Consider the following 15,928-nt stretch of genomic DNA (forward strand, 5'->3'; position numbering starts at 1 on the left):
CAATAACCCCTGGTCTAGAGAACAAAATAGGTGAAGTAATATTTATTTTGGTAATATTTATGTTTTGTTAATGATAAATTCTTTGCACCCATCAATAATTTACAGAATTGTAAAGTAGTGTTTCATAATTTTTGTTAGAAATTAACAAATGATTTCCACAGAACATAAAATTTTAATTCAAAATTTATTTATTTCTAGTCTATATATATATATATATATATATATATATATATATATTAAAGGACAACAATTACAGTAAAGTAAAATATTTTTAACACAGTCTTCTGTTTTGGATGCATCTACTTCTATGGTTACTAAATCACCTACCTACAATAAATAAATAAAAAAAGAGGCCCTGAAAAACTGAAAATGCATAAATCAGGTGATCGTAAATAATAAAATAATAATAAAAAAAAGCAAATAGTTTTGGTTTTTAAAAAGGGTTGAAAAAATGAAACTTAGATGTTGCTGGTGTGCACTTCTCTGTGGTATGATGATCCAAGTGTCTGTCTCATCCCCGCTGTAAAGGCGTTCCGCATTCGTAGGGTTTTCACAGACGTCCACTCCTTCACTCTGTTCAGTCTATTGGGAGGAGCATCATCCTGATCTGCAACGGCAGGTGGAGGATCTTGCCATCGGCCTTGCTGGCTCCAATGCAGCAGAACTACTGCTCGACCAACACCATACAAAAACACCTGTAAAGGAATAAAAGATACAATTTGAAAATGATATTAGACATGATGACAGTGGGGTGGCACAAAAACTGGCATTAACGGTTGTCTGACAATCAGGATTTGCTTACAAAAGACAAAAAATTATAATTTCATACCAGGCTGAAGGGCACAAATAAAATAAGCACAGGTATCTGTAGTGTAATTGGCAGATCTTTCAGTAAGGCCCTGAGAAACGCGCTAATGCCTTGTCCTATATGCATCAGAGGATCTGTAAAAAGGGTGGTGAGGGTAACAGTGATAACCTGTCAAAACAAGAGTGAAACAGGTCAAGCAAGCCTACGAAAATTTGTCATGAGCTGATGATCGTAGCAGTAAGACATTATAAACCTTGGTCGGAGGCACTTGCAGAATTGGATGCACAGTCAGGAGCTCAAAGTATTCCTTACAAGGATCATCCTGTAAAGTCAATGTGGTCCGAAACTAGTCTGAAATGATATAGGGTTACTAAGTCTTTATACATTTAATTTCAATTTACTTTTCCAGGTAAGGATCATAGTGGCAGCAGGCTGAGAAGGTCAGTCCAGAGTCCAGACTGCTCACTAACTCCCAGCCACTGATGGAAAGTTGCAAACCAAATAAAGTTTTAACACATGGTGAGCTCCAAGACCTTACCTTTGAAATCATCCCACCAGCCATTTTTCTGCCCTCCAGTGCATTTATCCATCATATTTTCCCACTTAAGCATTTTGGCCTGGTGTTCAGCAAGGGCTGTCTATCGAGAACATCAAATCCACATAAAAAATTAGTGACACAGTTTTAAAGCACAGTTCAGTTTTACACCCCCTCACACCCTTCGCTTTTCCTCATTAAGGCTCCTCCACGCCCGCTTGACCACCATGGACTCTACAGCCTTTAGCCACATTGCTCCTCATCTCTGGAATTCCATAACTACAGGGGTGGGTGAAAAGTAACTAGGCATTAAAACTTGGTAATAAAGTATATATTTTTAAAATGTACTTTAATACATAGAAAAATGTAAGTAAATCTACATTTTAACATAGGTTTTGGTGGCATTAACCAGTTTCTTTAAACGGCCAGGGATGGAATGCATGGGGGGGGGTGCTCCAGAGATATTACAAGTTCAAAAGCCATTAAATATTGCACAGTAAATTTTTACTCACCATGGAGACTCTCCAACCACATTTAATTTATGTCTTAAAACACATTTATACAGAAGTATACCGTGGAACCTTGGATTACGAGTAACGTGATTTACTAGTGTTCCGCAAGACGAGCAAAATTTTGAAAAACATTTTAACTTGAAAAATGAGCATTGTCTTGGTTTACGAGTATCATGTATAATGTATGCGTTTCTTGTTTTGACGGCGAGCGTCACATGATCACAACTGAGCCAGTGGTTTTTCTCTCACTTGCGCTGCGAAATGTGGATAATCGCCTCCCCTGCTGGATCTTAGTGCTCCTCTCTTACAGGTATAATTAACATCCGTGCACACGTGTACTGTTTACTATAACACTGTGACCTTGTGTGTGTGAAACATATTTTATTTTGTGTTTGTAACCATGTTTGTACAGCGTGCGTGTGTGCTTACTAACGGAATTACTGCTGTAAGGTAAGGGGAAAAAATGAACCTGCACGTTACCTTTAAAAAGAATCGCGACAGAGCGGAGTTTCTGTGTAAGGCAGAGAGTGTTCGTCTGTATCTGTGTGTAAAGCCAAGAAGAGGAGGGTGTGTGAGGGTGGCTGTAAAGGCGAGTGTGTGTGTGTGTGTGTGTGCGTGCGTGCATAATGTAGTGTAATTTGACACTAGCTCCTTCACTGACAGTAACACACACACACACTCACCTTTAGAGACCCCCTCCCACCGGCTTCGCACCTATACTCACAAACACACACACACACACACACACACACACAAACTCTCTGCCTTACACAGAAACTCCGCTCTGTCATGATTCTTTTCAAAGGTAAAGTGGAGGTTTATTAATTTTTTTGGTTGCTTTTTTTGTTTTTTTTTACCTTACAGCAGTGATTTGGTTAGTATATCCTCGCGCGAGTGTGACTAGCTAATTTTTCCGATAAAACAGTTTCTCCGTTACTGTGTGTGTGCATGCACATTACACACATTTACATTTACATTTAGGCATTTGGCAGACGCTCTTATCCAGAGCGACTTACAAAAAGTGCTTTAATGTTTACAACATTGGATACATACTTACACTGGGTTAACTAGGTAAATAACTAAGTACCATTAGTCCAACACATCTGAGTTTTTTTTTTGTTTTTTTTTAGCGGGGGGGGGGGGGGGTGGGGTAGTCCAAGTACTGGAGAAACAGATGCGTCTTGAGTCGTCGTTTAAAGATAGTCAAAGTCTCTGATGTACGGACATCTAGAGGAAGTTCATTCAACCACCTAGGTGCCAGAACAGAAAAGAGCCTGGATGAATGCCGCCCTCGATCCCTGAGAGATGGTGGGATGAGGCGAGCAGTGCTGGAGGATCGGAGGGAACGTGGTGCAGTTCGTGGTGTAATTAGCGCAGAGAGGTAAGTGGGTGCTGGGCCATTTTTAGCTTTGTAGGCAAGCATCAGTGTTTTGAATTTGATGCGGGCAGCTACAGGAAGCCAGTGCAGGGAGGGGAGGAGTGGGGTGGTGTGGGAAAACTTGGGAAGGTTAAAAACGAGTCGTGCTGCTGCATTCTGGATCAGTTGCAGAGGACGAATCGTGGACAAAGGCAGGCCTGCCAGGAGTGAGTTGCAGTAGTCCAGTCTTGAAATAACAAGGGACTGAACAAGCACCTGAGTAGCCTGTGAAGAAAGAAATGGGCGAATTCTTCTGATATTGTAAAGAAGAAATCGACAAGAGCGAGTAAGGTTAGCGATGTGTGGGGAAAATGACAGATGATTGTCCACGGTTACCCCGAGATTGCGGACAGTGGTTGAGGGAGTGATTTGGTTGTTGTCCATGGATATCACAAGGTCTTGACCTGGAGATGAGTCACAAGGGATAAACAACAGTTCGGTTTCACTCACACACACACACACAATACGAGCCCGCTTCCGGAATGAATTATGCTTGTAATCCGAGGTTCCACTGTAAATGTATTTTTGATTTTAAAATGATTATAAATTAATTTTTGATTTTTAAATAATTTGATGTTCCATTTATACAGAAGTATAAATGTATATAAAAACAGTTTATCTGATTTTAGGTGATAGCTCTATGTCAACACTATGACATCAGCCCTATGTCGTCAGTGTGTGAGGGCCCTCTTGTTTTCCTATGGATTTTATTCCCCACCATTTGGGGCTTTTTGGGGTCGTAACATGATCAAAAACTCATGAAAATTGGCAGACAGGTTGGGATCTGCTGCCATTAGGATGCCTGAGAGTCAGTTATTTTGTGCAAATCATATTGTGTGACAGCATAGTATGATGCTTTTTTTCCCCAGCAACTGCAGCAGAGCTTTTTGAAGGTCTAAACATAAAATTCCCTTTTTTTTTAAATTATGTCATAATGGTATTGGGATATCCCATTTAAATGCATGTGCCCACTGTCTTTCTGGTGCGTCCAGGTGGCAATGGTGCAGGCTGCTTGGGCCCAATCATCATTGCAACCATATTCAAATTGTTTTACTTTTTACTACTTGGTGTCATAAATTTAGTTCTTGTTTGAATTTTGGACAGCAACTTTGGGTGATTATAAAGGCATCTATATACACTGGGGCAAAAAAAGTATTTAGTTAGCCACCAATTGTGCAAGTTCTCCAACTTAAAAAGATGAGAGAGGCCTGTAATTTTCATCATAGGTATACCTCAACTATGAGAAACACAGACTTGTAACAACGTCTTCAAGAGGCTCTTCTGTTCTCCACTCGTTACCTGTGTTAATGGCATCTGTTTGAATTCGTTATCAGTATAAAAGACACCTGTCCACAACCTCAAATGGCCAAGACCAAAGAGCCGTCAAAGGTCACCAGAAACAAAATCGAAGACCTGCACCAGGCTAAAAAGACTGAATCTGCAATAGGTGTGAAGAAATCAAATTCAAATTCAAATTCAAATGTTATTTGTCACATACACAAACATACACAGTACGAAATGTAGTGAAATGTATTATACGACTGCTATTGACCCTAAAAGAGAATTAAAGTTTACAAATAAAAAAATAAATATAAATAAAAGAATACGATAAAAAATTAAATAAAAAAATTAAATTAAACTAGGAAAAAATAGAACTAAAAATAAAAATAGAAATGTGCTAGAAAAAAATGGAACTAAAAATAAAAATAGAAATATGATATGCATAAAAATAGAAATATACTGTACATAGAAATATGATGTGCATAAAAATAGAAATATACTGTACAAATTGAAATATACTGTACTGGTGTGCAAATATGCATAGAAGAAAGTGTCTTTGTGCAGAGGTTATTAAAGTGTCTTTGTGCACTGGTCCAGGATGTAAACTTAAACATGTGGTGTAGTTGTGAAGGTAGGTGTGCAAAGTTATTAAAGTGTCTTTGTGCAATGGTCCAGGATGTATATGTACAAAATGTAGTGTAGATATGAAGGAAGGTGAGCGTGTAATTGTCCATAGTGTTCATGGATGTAAAAGGATTGATAGATTTGATCAATTATGGAAAGATTGTGTTAGTTCGTGGTTGTGGTTGAGAGACCTTATCGCCTGCGGGAAGAAGCTCCTCCTTAGTCTCTCTGTGTTGGCCTTCAAGGAGCGGAATCGCTTCCCAGACCGCAACAGAGTAAACAGTCCGTTATTGGGGTGGCTAAGGTCCTTCACGATCTTCCTGGCCTTGGTCAAGCACCGCTTGCTGTAGATCGAGTGCAGGTCAGGGAGCTCGATGCGGATGATGCGCTCAGCTGATCGCACCACCCTCTGTAGAGCTCGTCTGTCCTGCATGGTGCTGTTCCCGAACCAGGTCGTGATATTTCCCGTCAGGATGCTCTCTATGGTGCAGGAGTAGAAATTCCTGAGCACCTTGGAGGGCAGTCTAAAGTCTCTCAAGCGTCTGAGGTGGTAGAGACGCTGCCGGGCCTTTTTTACCACGGTGTTGATGTGACAGGACCATGCCAGGTCCTGCGTGATGTGAACACCGAGGTATCTGAAGCTGTCCACTCTCTCCACTGGGTTCCTGTTGATGACGGGGGTCTGGTAGTTCCTCACCTGCTTTGTACTGAAGTCCACTATCAGCTCCCTTGTCTTACTGACGTTCAGGAGAAGATTGTTCCTCTGGCACCAGTTCTCCAGATTTCCAACCTCCTCCAGGTAGGCCGTCTCATCGTTGTTCGTGATCAGGCCCACCACAACAGTGTCGTCAGCAAACTTGATGATGGTGGTGGAGTTGGTAGTGGCCACGCAGTCGTGGGTGTACAGAGAGTACAGCAGGGGGCTCAGAACACAACCCTGGGGGCTCCAGTGCTGAGAGTAAGGGAGGCTGAGACATGTCCGCCCATCCTTACTGCCTGTGGTCTGCCAGTCAGAAAATTGGAGATCCACTGACACATGGATGAGCTGAGTCCCAGGTGTTTCAACTTGGTGGTAAGTGTGGAGGGAATTATGGTATTAAATGCAGAGCTGTAGTCGATGAAGAGCATTTTCACATAATTCCCCCTCCGAGTGTCCAGGTGAGTGAGAGATGTATGGAGGAGATGAGAGATTGCATCATCCGTGGAACGGTTTGGACGATAAGCGAACAGTAGTGGGTCCAGTGTGTCTGGTAGTAAAGAAATGATGAAGTCTCTGACCAGGCGTTCAAAGCACTTCATCACTACTGAGGTGAGGGCTACAGGGCGATAATCATTGAGGGAAGCAGGATGAGGTTTCTTTGGGACAGGAACAATGATGGACTCTTTAAAGCATATGGGGATCACCGACTGAGATAAAGAGATGTTGAATATCTCGGTGAACACAGGTGCTAGCTGATCTGCGCAGACTCTGAGAATACGGCCTGAGATGCCGTCTGGTCCTGCTGCTTTCCTGGTGTTCACTCTCTTGAAGGCTCTCCTCACGTCATGCTCGGTGATGACGAACGCGCTTCCGGTGCTGGCAGTGACTTCCTGTCTGCAGCCGTTAGCGCCGCTAGCATTAGCATTGCTAGCGTCTTTAGCTGCAGCCTCGAAGCAAGCATAGAAAGTGTTCAGCTCGTCTGCCAGAGACACGTCTGCGTTCATCATACCGGATGTTGGTGCTTTATAATTTGTTATTGTCCTTAGTCCCTGCCCCTGCTCTGTTGGAGTTGTGACTCTAGTTTCCTCCCGTAGCGCAGATTCGCCTCTTTCACTGCCTTCCGGACGCTGTATGACGCAGCCTTGTACGGTTCCATGTCCACCGACGCGTAGGCAGCGATGTGAGATTTCAGAGCGTCGCGGATGGTTTTATCCACCCACGGCTTCTGGTTGGGAAACGTTCTAATAGTCTTTTTTTCCACGGTATCATCCGCTAGTTTTCCAATTAATCCCACAACCGCTTCCGTAAACACGCTGACGTCATCATCGGAGCTGTTTCTGAACATGTCCTAGTCTGTGTCCTTTCGCCCCTGGTGGGGCAAGTGATGTGCTGATAAAAGTTTGGCGCTGCGCGTTTGAGGTTGGCACTGTTAAAGTCCCCCGCTACAATAAGCGCAGCGTCCCGGTGTTGTGATTGTTGCCGTGTGAGTACCTCATACAGCTCGCATAAGGCAGTGTCTGTGTCCGCTTGTGGTGGAATATTACCGGCACTGATTATGACCGATGTAAACTCCCGAGGTAGATAAAAAGGACGACACATGATGGACAGTAGTTCCAGATTTGGTGTGCAGGAGCGTGTGAGAGGAACAACGCTCGCGCTGTTGCACCAGCTGCTGTTCACTATTAAATACACACCGCCTCCCCTTGACTTCCCCGAGTCCCGTGTCCTGTCCATGCGATGAACCGAGAACAACTTGGCCGGCTGGATGGCGTGGTCCGGCAACGCTGGGTTCAGCCATGTCTCGGTGAAGCAGAGGAGATTGCAGTCCCGAATGTCTCTCTGGAACTTTATCCTGGCCCTGAGGTCATCGAGCTTGTTTACCAGTGACTGGACGTTGGAGAGCAGGATGCTAGGCAGAGGTGTGTGGTGTGCATGGGCTCTCAGCCTGTTCCTGACGCCGGCTCGTTTTCCTCGGGGCCGCCGCTTTGCGTCGCGTCCTTTGTTGTCCCTCAGGATCTCACTCGGCCAGCTCGGATCCGGAGTTAAAAACGTCGAATTGTGAGTGCATTGTACACCAATAGAAACAAGAGTGTCTCTATCATAACTAATGTACTCCATGGTGGTAATTTTGCCGGTTTTAAAACGCTGTAAACTAACTTAAAAAACAAAAACAAAGAAAAGGTGGTCGGAGCAGTCGTGACGGCAGCCGACCTCACCGGCGTCATCTTGAAAATCTGATGTTAAGTATGTTTCCCTTTCTGTTGTTAAAGTCCCAAAGAAGAGGCTGGAGGAAGCTCCCTAACAAAGGCTAAACAACTTTAATCCTCTGATTATCAATCCTCTTGTTATAGCAGATACTTTATTATACAAAACAGGATAATATTATTAGTCACATGGATGTTTACTTTATTATACTCCAAGGGAAAATACAGGCAACAGCAGTGAATTGCATTAACGTAATTAGTTGATTAGTTTAAATATTTATAATGTGATCAAACTATAGTGGTAAAGAAATTTGCAATTAAGTAATTATGCAATTAAGTAACATTGCGGTATTCCTGTTGTTTGCCAAAACCAGGTTCGTAGCAATAAAACCAGCGCACCTTCATGTCTTACCACTAGATGGGTGTGTGTAACTTATCCGAGTAACAGTCTGAATGAAATTTCCTCCATAGCACCAGAGTCTGCTGAAAGTTTGCCAAACCATCATTGTACACAGCCAATATTCACTTTTAGCCCGTAGGAGGGAATAAATAACCTGGCGCAGCCCCCGACAAGCCCCATATCAATTCCCCCACTTAGGTTTTCCCCACTAAGGGAGCAAATTCCTGTGATGAAATTGAACTGTACTCCTCCTGGAATTCATTAGAATAAGAGAGCTGGGGTTCCACGCCTATAGAAGGCCAAAGGGGGAATTATCTAAACGAAGTCCCGCGGGCGTGGCGCAGAGCAAAGAGCCCAGGGATAACGCTCTGGGGCTAGCGGGTGGTGTTTGTCAAAAGGATACAAATGAACCCACCTGATTGCGGGATAACGTCAGCGCGGCACCAGGCGCGGTTGAAGTGAGGGCATGAGAAAGAAGTGTAAAGAAAAAAACACGTTTAATTTTCCACAAGCAAATTAAAAAGAACAGGAAATAATCCACCAGCTTCTTATGCCGTAAAAGAAGTTCCATTTTTATTTTGCTTTTTAGTTAACATAGAAAGAATTCATATGGAGTTAGACATCAAGAACAAAACAACTAAACAAAAGAAGATAAATAACAGGTGTTTTTTTTTTGGTCGCAATGTTTTTTTGTTTTTTTTTTAGTTTGTTTGTTTGCTTTATTTGGTGTACACAAACACTGAGGCGTGTCCGACAGCGCAGAATCCTGCGAAACCTTTTTTAAAACGGCCTTTGACAAAGGGTCGACGAAAAGTGCATCGAAAGCGCTCGCGAGACAGACAAACGTGACGTCGTGTAAAATGGCTGAAACGCTCGGGATTCCTGTAGGAACGACGAGTTTCGTACTAACCGAGACGCGCGAGTCGACTGATCTGCGAGTCTACCTCCTACTGAGCTGAATGGCTTTCAAGATGGAAATACCTGCTGCTTAGAAACGAGCCCAAACAAACCTCTGCGGGAAAAAAAACAAAACAACTAAACGAAACTAAAAAACAGTCGTCAACTAATTAGGCTGAAAACAGATCTCGCTCCTTATTAGGTACTGCAGGGCGAGCTCGGGGTCTCAGAAAAGGCACTTAAGGTTTACACTGAGGGTACGGTGCCTGAGATCAATGCACCGATCAAGTCGAAAGAAGAAAAAGAAGGTATTACAAAGAAAAAATAATAATAAAATGGTGCAATGTGCATTTGCATTGTGATCATTCACATAAAGATCGCCTAGCTGATAGACTTTTTTTTTTTATTATTATAATTTTTTAATTATATAAGTGTTCCTTCATCAGTCCTGGTCCATAACTGCATCGAAAAATATTCCATGGTTCAGCTTTAAGCTCTTCACTGAGACACAGGTTTTACTCGTAAACTATATACAAGGCTTGGATTTTTATGAGTCATAAAACGTATTCGGGAGGTTCGGGCAGGCAGAAGTGTTTTAAAAATGATGAACGACACCTAGATTGTTCCCTTGTTTCTTAAAAAAAAAAAAAAAAGTGCACGCTAAAGGCACACTGGATCAGATAGAAATGGCATGAATCCGCATGATGACTTCATTCTCTTTTAATAGAACGACTGTAGAAAAGATAATTCTCTAATTCTCAACTCACTCAGGGAAAAAGATTTTCTTTTTTAGGGGAACGTGAGATATACCAAGGGAGACTTCACATTCAGCAATCAGGGGTGTTGCAGCGTTTGTACCAAACCCCCCGCCCCCCCAAAAAAAGAGAGATTTAAGGCTTCGGGTTTGCTCTGTGTGTAAGGCGAATTCTGTTCGGAAATAAAATAAAAGCCACGTATATATCCCCTTTTTTATGCATAGTTAATCTTTACACTCTATTGTAGAAATCTTTGGTTGGAAAGTTGTGCATGTACAAGTGTGTGCGAAAGTGTGTGTGAGTAGCACTATAAGTACACCTACTGTGACTCGGCGCCGGCATCGCCGCCGCACAGAAGTCGAATTAACAGTCACTAATGACGTGAGGACTCGTTAAAGCCACCCTTTTGGATTAAAGCTCCTCGTAAAAAGTAAAGAAGCGATCGTGATCGTGATTGTGTAACATGAACCGATGGCGCCATCAAGGATTTCTTTATTCTTTCTTTCTTTTTTTTTCTTTTTTAAAAATCCCTTAAAATAAAAAATACAAAATGGCTGGCGAACACCATCCGAGAAGAGTGTGTTACAGACAGGAGGAGACGAGGGAGGATGGATTCAGTTGGTCAGAGTCAGATCGTGCATGTGCTTGGCGATCTCGTACACGTAGGTGATGTCAGGCCGCTTCTCCGGATCCAGATTGATGCACATATCTACCAGCTTCCTCAGCTGAGTCGGGAGGGGAAGAAAAAGAGGAGAAATGATATAAGTGAAGGATGACGATGCTGAGGTAAGGGTACACTTAAACATCGCACATGCGTCACATCCTGTCACATGACTGATTTAATTAAATGAAATGCAAAAACAACAGAAATACACACACACACACACACACACACACACACACACACACACACACACAACTGGCACACATATAAACTCACACCACACTGACCAGGCACACACACAAACACACAGACACTTTATATATACATATATACAAACGCACACACACATACACACATTATATATATATACCTCCTAGTGGCCTCTGATCAGGGTTGTGTCACTATACTTGTGTTACTCGACCTCAGTGCAGCTTTTGACACTACTGATCATGGTATTCTCCTTCACAGATTAGAAAATGTAGTAGGAATTAAGGGAACGGCCCTCTTATGGCTCAGATCCTATTTGACTGATCGTTATCAGTTTGTAGATTTAGATGGTGACCATTCCTCATGTTCTCAAGTTGAGTTTGGTGTTCCACAGGGTTCTGTTTTAGGCCCACTGCTTTTTTCCCTTTACATGCTTCCTCTAGGTAACATAATTCGTAAACATGGTATTAGTTTTCATTGTTATGCTGATGACACACAAGTATACGTTTCAGCAAAACCAGATGAGAAAAACCAGCTTACTAAAGTTGAGCAATGTGTGCAGGACATAAGAGATTGGATGTTAATTAATTTCCTTCTGCTTAATCCTGATAAAACAGAAGTTCTAGTTATACGACCACAAGCAGCTAGAAGTAAGCTTTCTGATCACACTGTGATTTTAAATGGCCTTTCTGTTACATCAAGTGCAACAGTAAAAGACCTCGGTGTGATTATAGATTCAAGCCTTTCATTTGAAGCACATGTAGATAATACTACCAGGATAGCATTCTTTCACCTCAGAAATATTGCCAAGATAAGAAATATATTGTTACTAAACGATGCAGAAAAACTAGTTCATGCTTTTATCACATCTAGGTTGGATTATTGTAACGCCTTACTGTCTGCTTGTTTTAACTAGGTGCTTAAACAAGCTTCAATTAGTCCAGAATGCAGCAGCGAGAGTCCTCACTCGAACCAGAAGATATGAGCACATCACCCCTATCTTATCTACATTGCATTGGCTTCCTGTGAAATTTCGCATTGATTTTAAAATACTACTCTTGACGTATAAAGCATTAAATGGTCTCGCGCCGCAGTATCTGAGTGAACTGCTAGTGTCTTACGATCCGCCACGCCTCCTTCGATCAAAGGATGCAGGCTGCTTGTCAGTACCGCGTATTATTAAAACTACAGCAGGGGGCAGAGCTTTTTCTTACAAAGCCCCAAAGTTATGGAATAGTCTTCCAAATAGTGTTCGGGACTCAGACACAGTCTCAGTGTTTAAGTCCAGGCTAAAAACCTATTTATTTAGCCAAGCATTTTTATAAATAGATTAGCCTTAGGTAAAGGAGCAGATCTGGGGGACTCATGGACGTAGAGTATTAGATAACCTGGTATGTTTGGATGCTGTCTTCCTCACTCTCATTGATCACTTAGGTTTGTTGACGGTAAGGTGATTGGTTGCCTTACATCTCTGGAAGCCCTCATGTTTGTGTTTCCTTCTGGCTCTCCCTTTTTAGTTATGCTGTCATAGTTAGTCCTGCCGGAGTCTCTGCTTGCACTCTGCACTAAATATAAATTCACTTTTTACATTGTTCGACTGTGACCATACCTAACTGTTATTTCTCCATCTCTTTGCTCTCTCCTTTTCTGCTCTCTCCTCTCTCTCTCTCTCTCCTTCTTCCTCTACCTATCTCTCTGTCGAGCTATACATGTCGCTCCTGAGCTGCCAGTGATCCAGACCCCCTCTGCCCGCTGGACCTCTCTAACTCATCCTGAAGTCCTGCTTCTGGTTGGAGATCTCATCACATGGATGCCCCCGTGTGGTCTGCCTGGAATGCGTGTGGTGACTGGGGTTGGTTCCACTTTTCCATGAAGGTGGTCCTGTCCTGTCCACTGATGCAGACAGCTGTTCTCTGAGGACCTGTGACTTCAGTCGCTCAATAGTTCAGGACTGGAATTTTTCACAGTCTACCTGAGCCTCCAGGAACAAACTGGACTTTAATCTTACACATCTCCTCCTATACTGAACTTTCAGTCTCGCATATTATTATGCACATCAATCCCTGCTATCTGTTTCACCCAGATGAGGATGGGTTCCCTGTTGAGTCTGGTTCCTCTCAAGGTTTCTTCCTATTACCATCTCAGGGAGTTTTTCCTTGCCACTGTCGCCGTCGTCCTAGGCTTGCTCATCAGGGACAATCATATAATTTTGATTCATACACATTCACATTTCATACAAACTTAATTCTTTTGATTGTGTAAAGCTGCTTTGTGATGATGTAAATCCTTAAAAGCGCTATACAAATAAAATTTAATTGAATTGAATTGAATAAAAAAACGTCACGGTATTTTTATTTCCAGACCACAGATCTGGTAGAAGCACACAATAACAGGTCAGCTAGACAAGCCTGAACGTCTGAGCAGACTGAACTACAGCACGGTGTGTTTGGTTACTCAGACTTCTTACTGTTATAGCCTTAAAGTACCCACAAAATCCGGCTCGCTTTATTTATTCAGGTATAAAAGAACTGACGCATAATTGACCGTCATGTAATTTAAAGGAACCCTATTATTTGCTAAATTTACGTCCGTTGTTTGGAAACTTTCATTTGGGTTTCCAGTGTGTGGACACAAAAATCCTGTTTATGTTCTTTTTTTTCATTTCTGTAATCAATGTAGTTTAAACAAGCCAATTAGATATCCCCCTATTGTGACATCATATAAGAAGATCCTCGCCCACTCATTTACATAGACACTGAAACAGCATATCTGGAAGAGGAGTAAAGCTGATGGATGGAAGAAATTAAAAGCTGCTTTATCTGAGAGCTTTATCTATGTCCGCTTGAGCATTAACACACACACACACACACACACACACACACACACACACACACACACACACACTTCGGAGAAGCTTTGAGACCTGGTTTAAGGAAACAGTAACCTTAAAAACAGCCGTCATCAACAATATTTTGCCATTTTTCATTTTGTAAACTACTGTGTATATACTGTAAAGAACGACTTTCTCATCTAAAGTAAATCAAATCATCATTCATAGTTTCTTACACTCAGTGTTATCAGTGTTATTAGAGATGGCGAAAGATCTATTGAGTGATATATCGTATTTCAGGTATCGTCACACAATCTTTTTTTTATTATTATTCATTTTTAACAACATGTACTCTATGTATAACATATACTCTATGTTCACATTTCAGGTGGTACAATGTTTCAGTTGCTCTATAATCCCCAAAACTATCCACACGTTGGCAGGCAGCATAGCGACTCTTGTGGTACGAGCTTACGAATTATCTATTTATTTTATAATTTAGATTGTTTAAAGTTGTAACAAAATGTAAAATAAATTAGGATATTTATAAAATCAGGATAGTTGATAAGGAACTTTAATCTTTGGTATACTTAAGCATAGAGCCAAAATGAAAAAAAAAATAATAATAATGATAATAATTATAATAATAATAATCACTGTTTTCATTAAACAGCTTCATATATTTGACTACAACATGAAATTAATTGAAGGATACTATTACTGTAATTATTTAGTATTTTTAACTTCTTCTTCTTCTTCTTCTTCTTTGTCTTTCGGCTGTTCCCGTTCAGGGGTCGCCACAGCGAATCATCTGCCTCCATCTAACCCTATCCTCTGCATCCTCTCCTCTCACACCAACTAACCTTATGTCCTCTCTCACTGCATCCATAAATCTCCTCTTTGGTCTTCCTCTAGACCTCCTGCCTGGCAGTTCCAACCTCAGCATCCTTCTACCGATATATTCACAATCTCTCCTCTGAACATGCCCAAACCACCTCAATCTGGCCTCTCTGACTTTATCTCCAAAACATCTAACGTGGGTTGCCCCTCTGATGAACTCATTCTTAATCCTATCCATCCTTGTCACTCCCAAAGAGAACCTCAACATCTTCAGCTCTGCTACCTCCAACTCTGCCTCCTGTCTTTTCTTCAGCGGCACTGTCTCTAAGCCGTAGAGCATCGCTGGTCTCACCACTGTCCTGTACACCTTTCCTTTCATTCTCGCTGATACTCTTTTATCGCACAACACACCTGACACTTTTCTCCACCCATTCCAACCTGCCTGTACCCGCCTCTTCACCTCCTTTCCACACTCTCCATTGCTCTGGACCGTTGACCCCAAGTACTTAAAATCCTGCACCTTCTTTACCTCTGCTCCCTGTAGCCTCACCGATCCTCCTGGGTCCCTCTCATTTACACACATGTATTCCGTCTTGCTGCGGCTAACCTTCATTCCTCTGCTTTCCAGAGCATACCTCCACCTCTCCAAATTTTCCTCCACCTGTTCCCTGCTCTCGCTACAGAGCACAATGTCATCTGCAAACATCATAGTCCATGGGGACTCCTGTCTTACCTCATCTGTCATCCTGTCCATCACCAGAGCAAACAAAAAGGGGCTTAGAGCCGATCCTTGATGCAGACCCACCTCCACCTTAAACTCTTCTGTCACACCTACAGCACATCTTACCACTGTCTTACAGCTCTCATACATGTCCTGCACCACTCTAACATACTTTAGTATTTAGTATTTTTAACTCACCATGCAATTACTAATTGCACAGATTATATTGCATTAAATGTGTGCTTTATTCTCCAAAATAATAAAAAAAAAATAATAATAACCATAATTCATAATCATTATCATCATCATCATAATAATACAATGCAATGATGATAATAATACGAGTGCTGCTGCTGCCCCTAGAGGCATCAAACCTGAACTACACCCCATCGACTAATAGAGAGCCGTGCACTCTTACATTCCCATTAACGTGTTTCTGTTAAACAACTTGTTAAATATATAGATCCAAATTGTTTTTTTTTTCCCATAATAAACGTAATTATTGGATAATGATTCGTTTACATTTTTTAACT

The 15,928-nt window shown here is 41.8% G+C and overlaps 1 protein-coding gene and 1 long non-coding RNA gene across 5 annotated transcripts in view; both read right to left on the reverse strand.

The window, feature by feature from the left end:
- Positions 1 to 236: 236 nt before the first annotated feature.
- Positions 237 to 1,644, reverse strand: LOC128543459 (uncharacterized). Its single transcript, XR_008365721.1, has 4 exons — positions 1,347 to 1,644; positions 1,062 to 1,159; positions 830 to 976; positions 237 to 695 (listed from the first exon to the last, which is right to left on the reverse strand). It is a non-coding gene; the product is annotated as an uncharacterized LOC128543459 (long non-coding RNA).
- Positions 1,645 to 10,730: 9,086 nt separating this feature from the next.
- LOC128542565 (serine/threonine-protein kinase Nek7-like) overlaps positions 10,731 to 15,928 on the reverse strand; it is a 40,453-nt gene continuing 35,255 nt past the window's right edge. For all 4 annotated transcript variants that reach the window (XM_053512478.1, XM_053512475.1, XM_053512476.1 and 1 more), the window contains one exon: positions 10,731 to 10,858. In XM_053512478.1, the coding sequence (XP_053368453.1) occupies positions 10,748 to 10,858 (111 nt within the window). In that variant the 3' untranslated portion in view covers positions 10,731 to 10,747. The remainder of the gene's footprint in view (positions 10,859 to 15,928) is intronic.

The sequence above is a fragment of the Clarias gariepinus genome, chromosome 15 (assembly GCF_024256425.1).
Source record: "Clarias gariepinus isolate MV-2021 ecotype Netherlands chromosome 15, CGAR_prim_01v2, whole genome shotgun sequence".
NCBI classification, from domain to species: Eukaryota; Metazoa; Chordata; class Actinopteri; order Siluriformes; family Clariidae; genus Clarias; species Clarias gariepinus.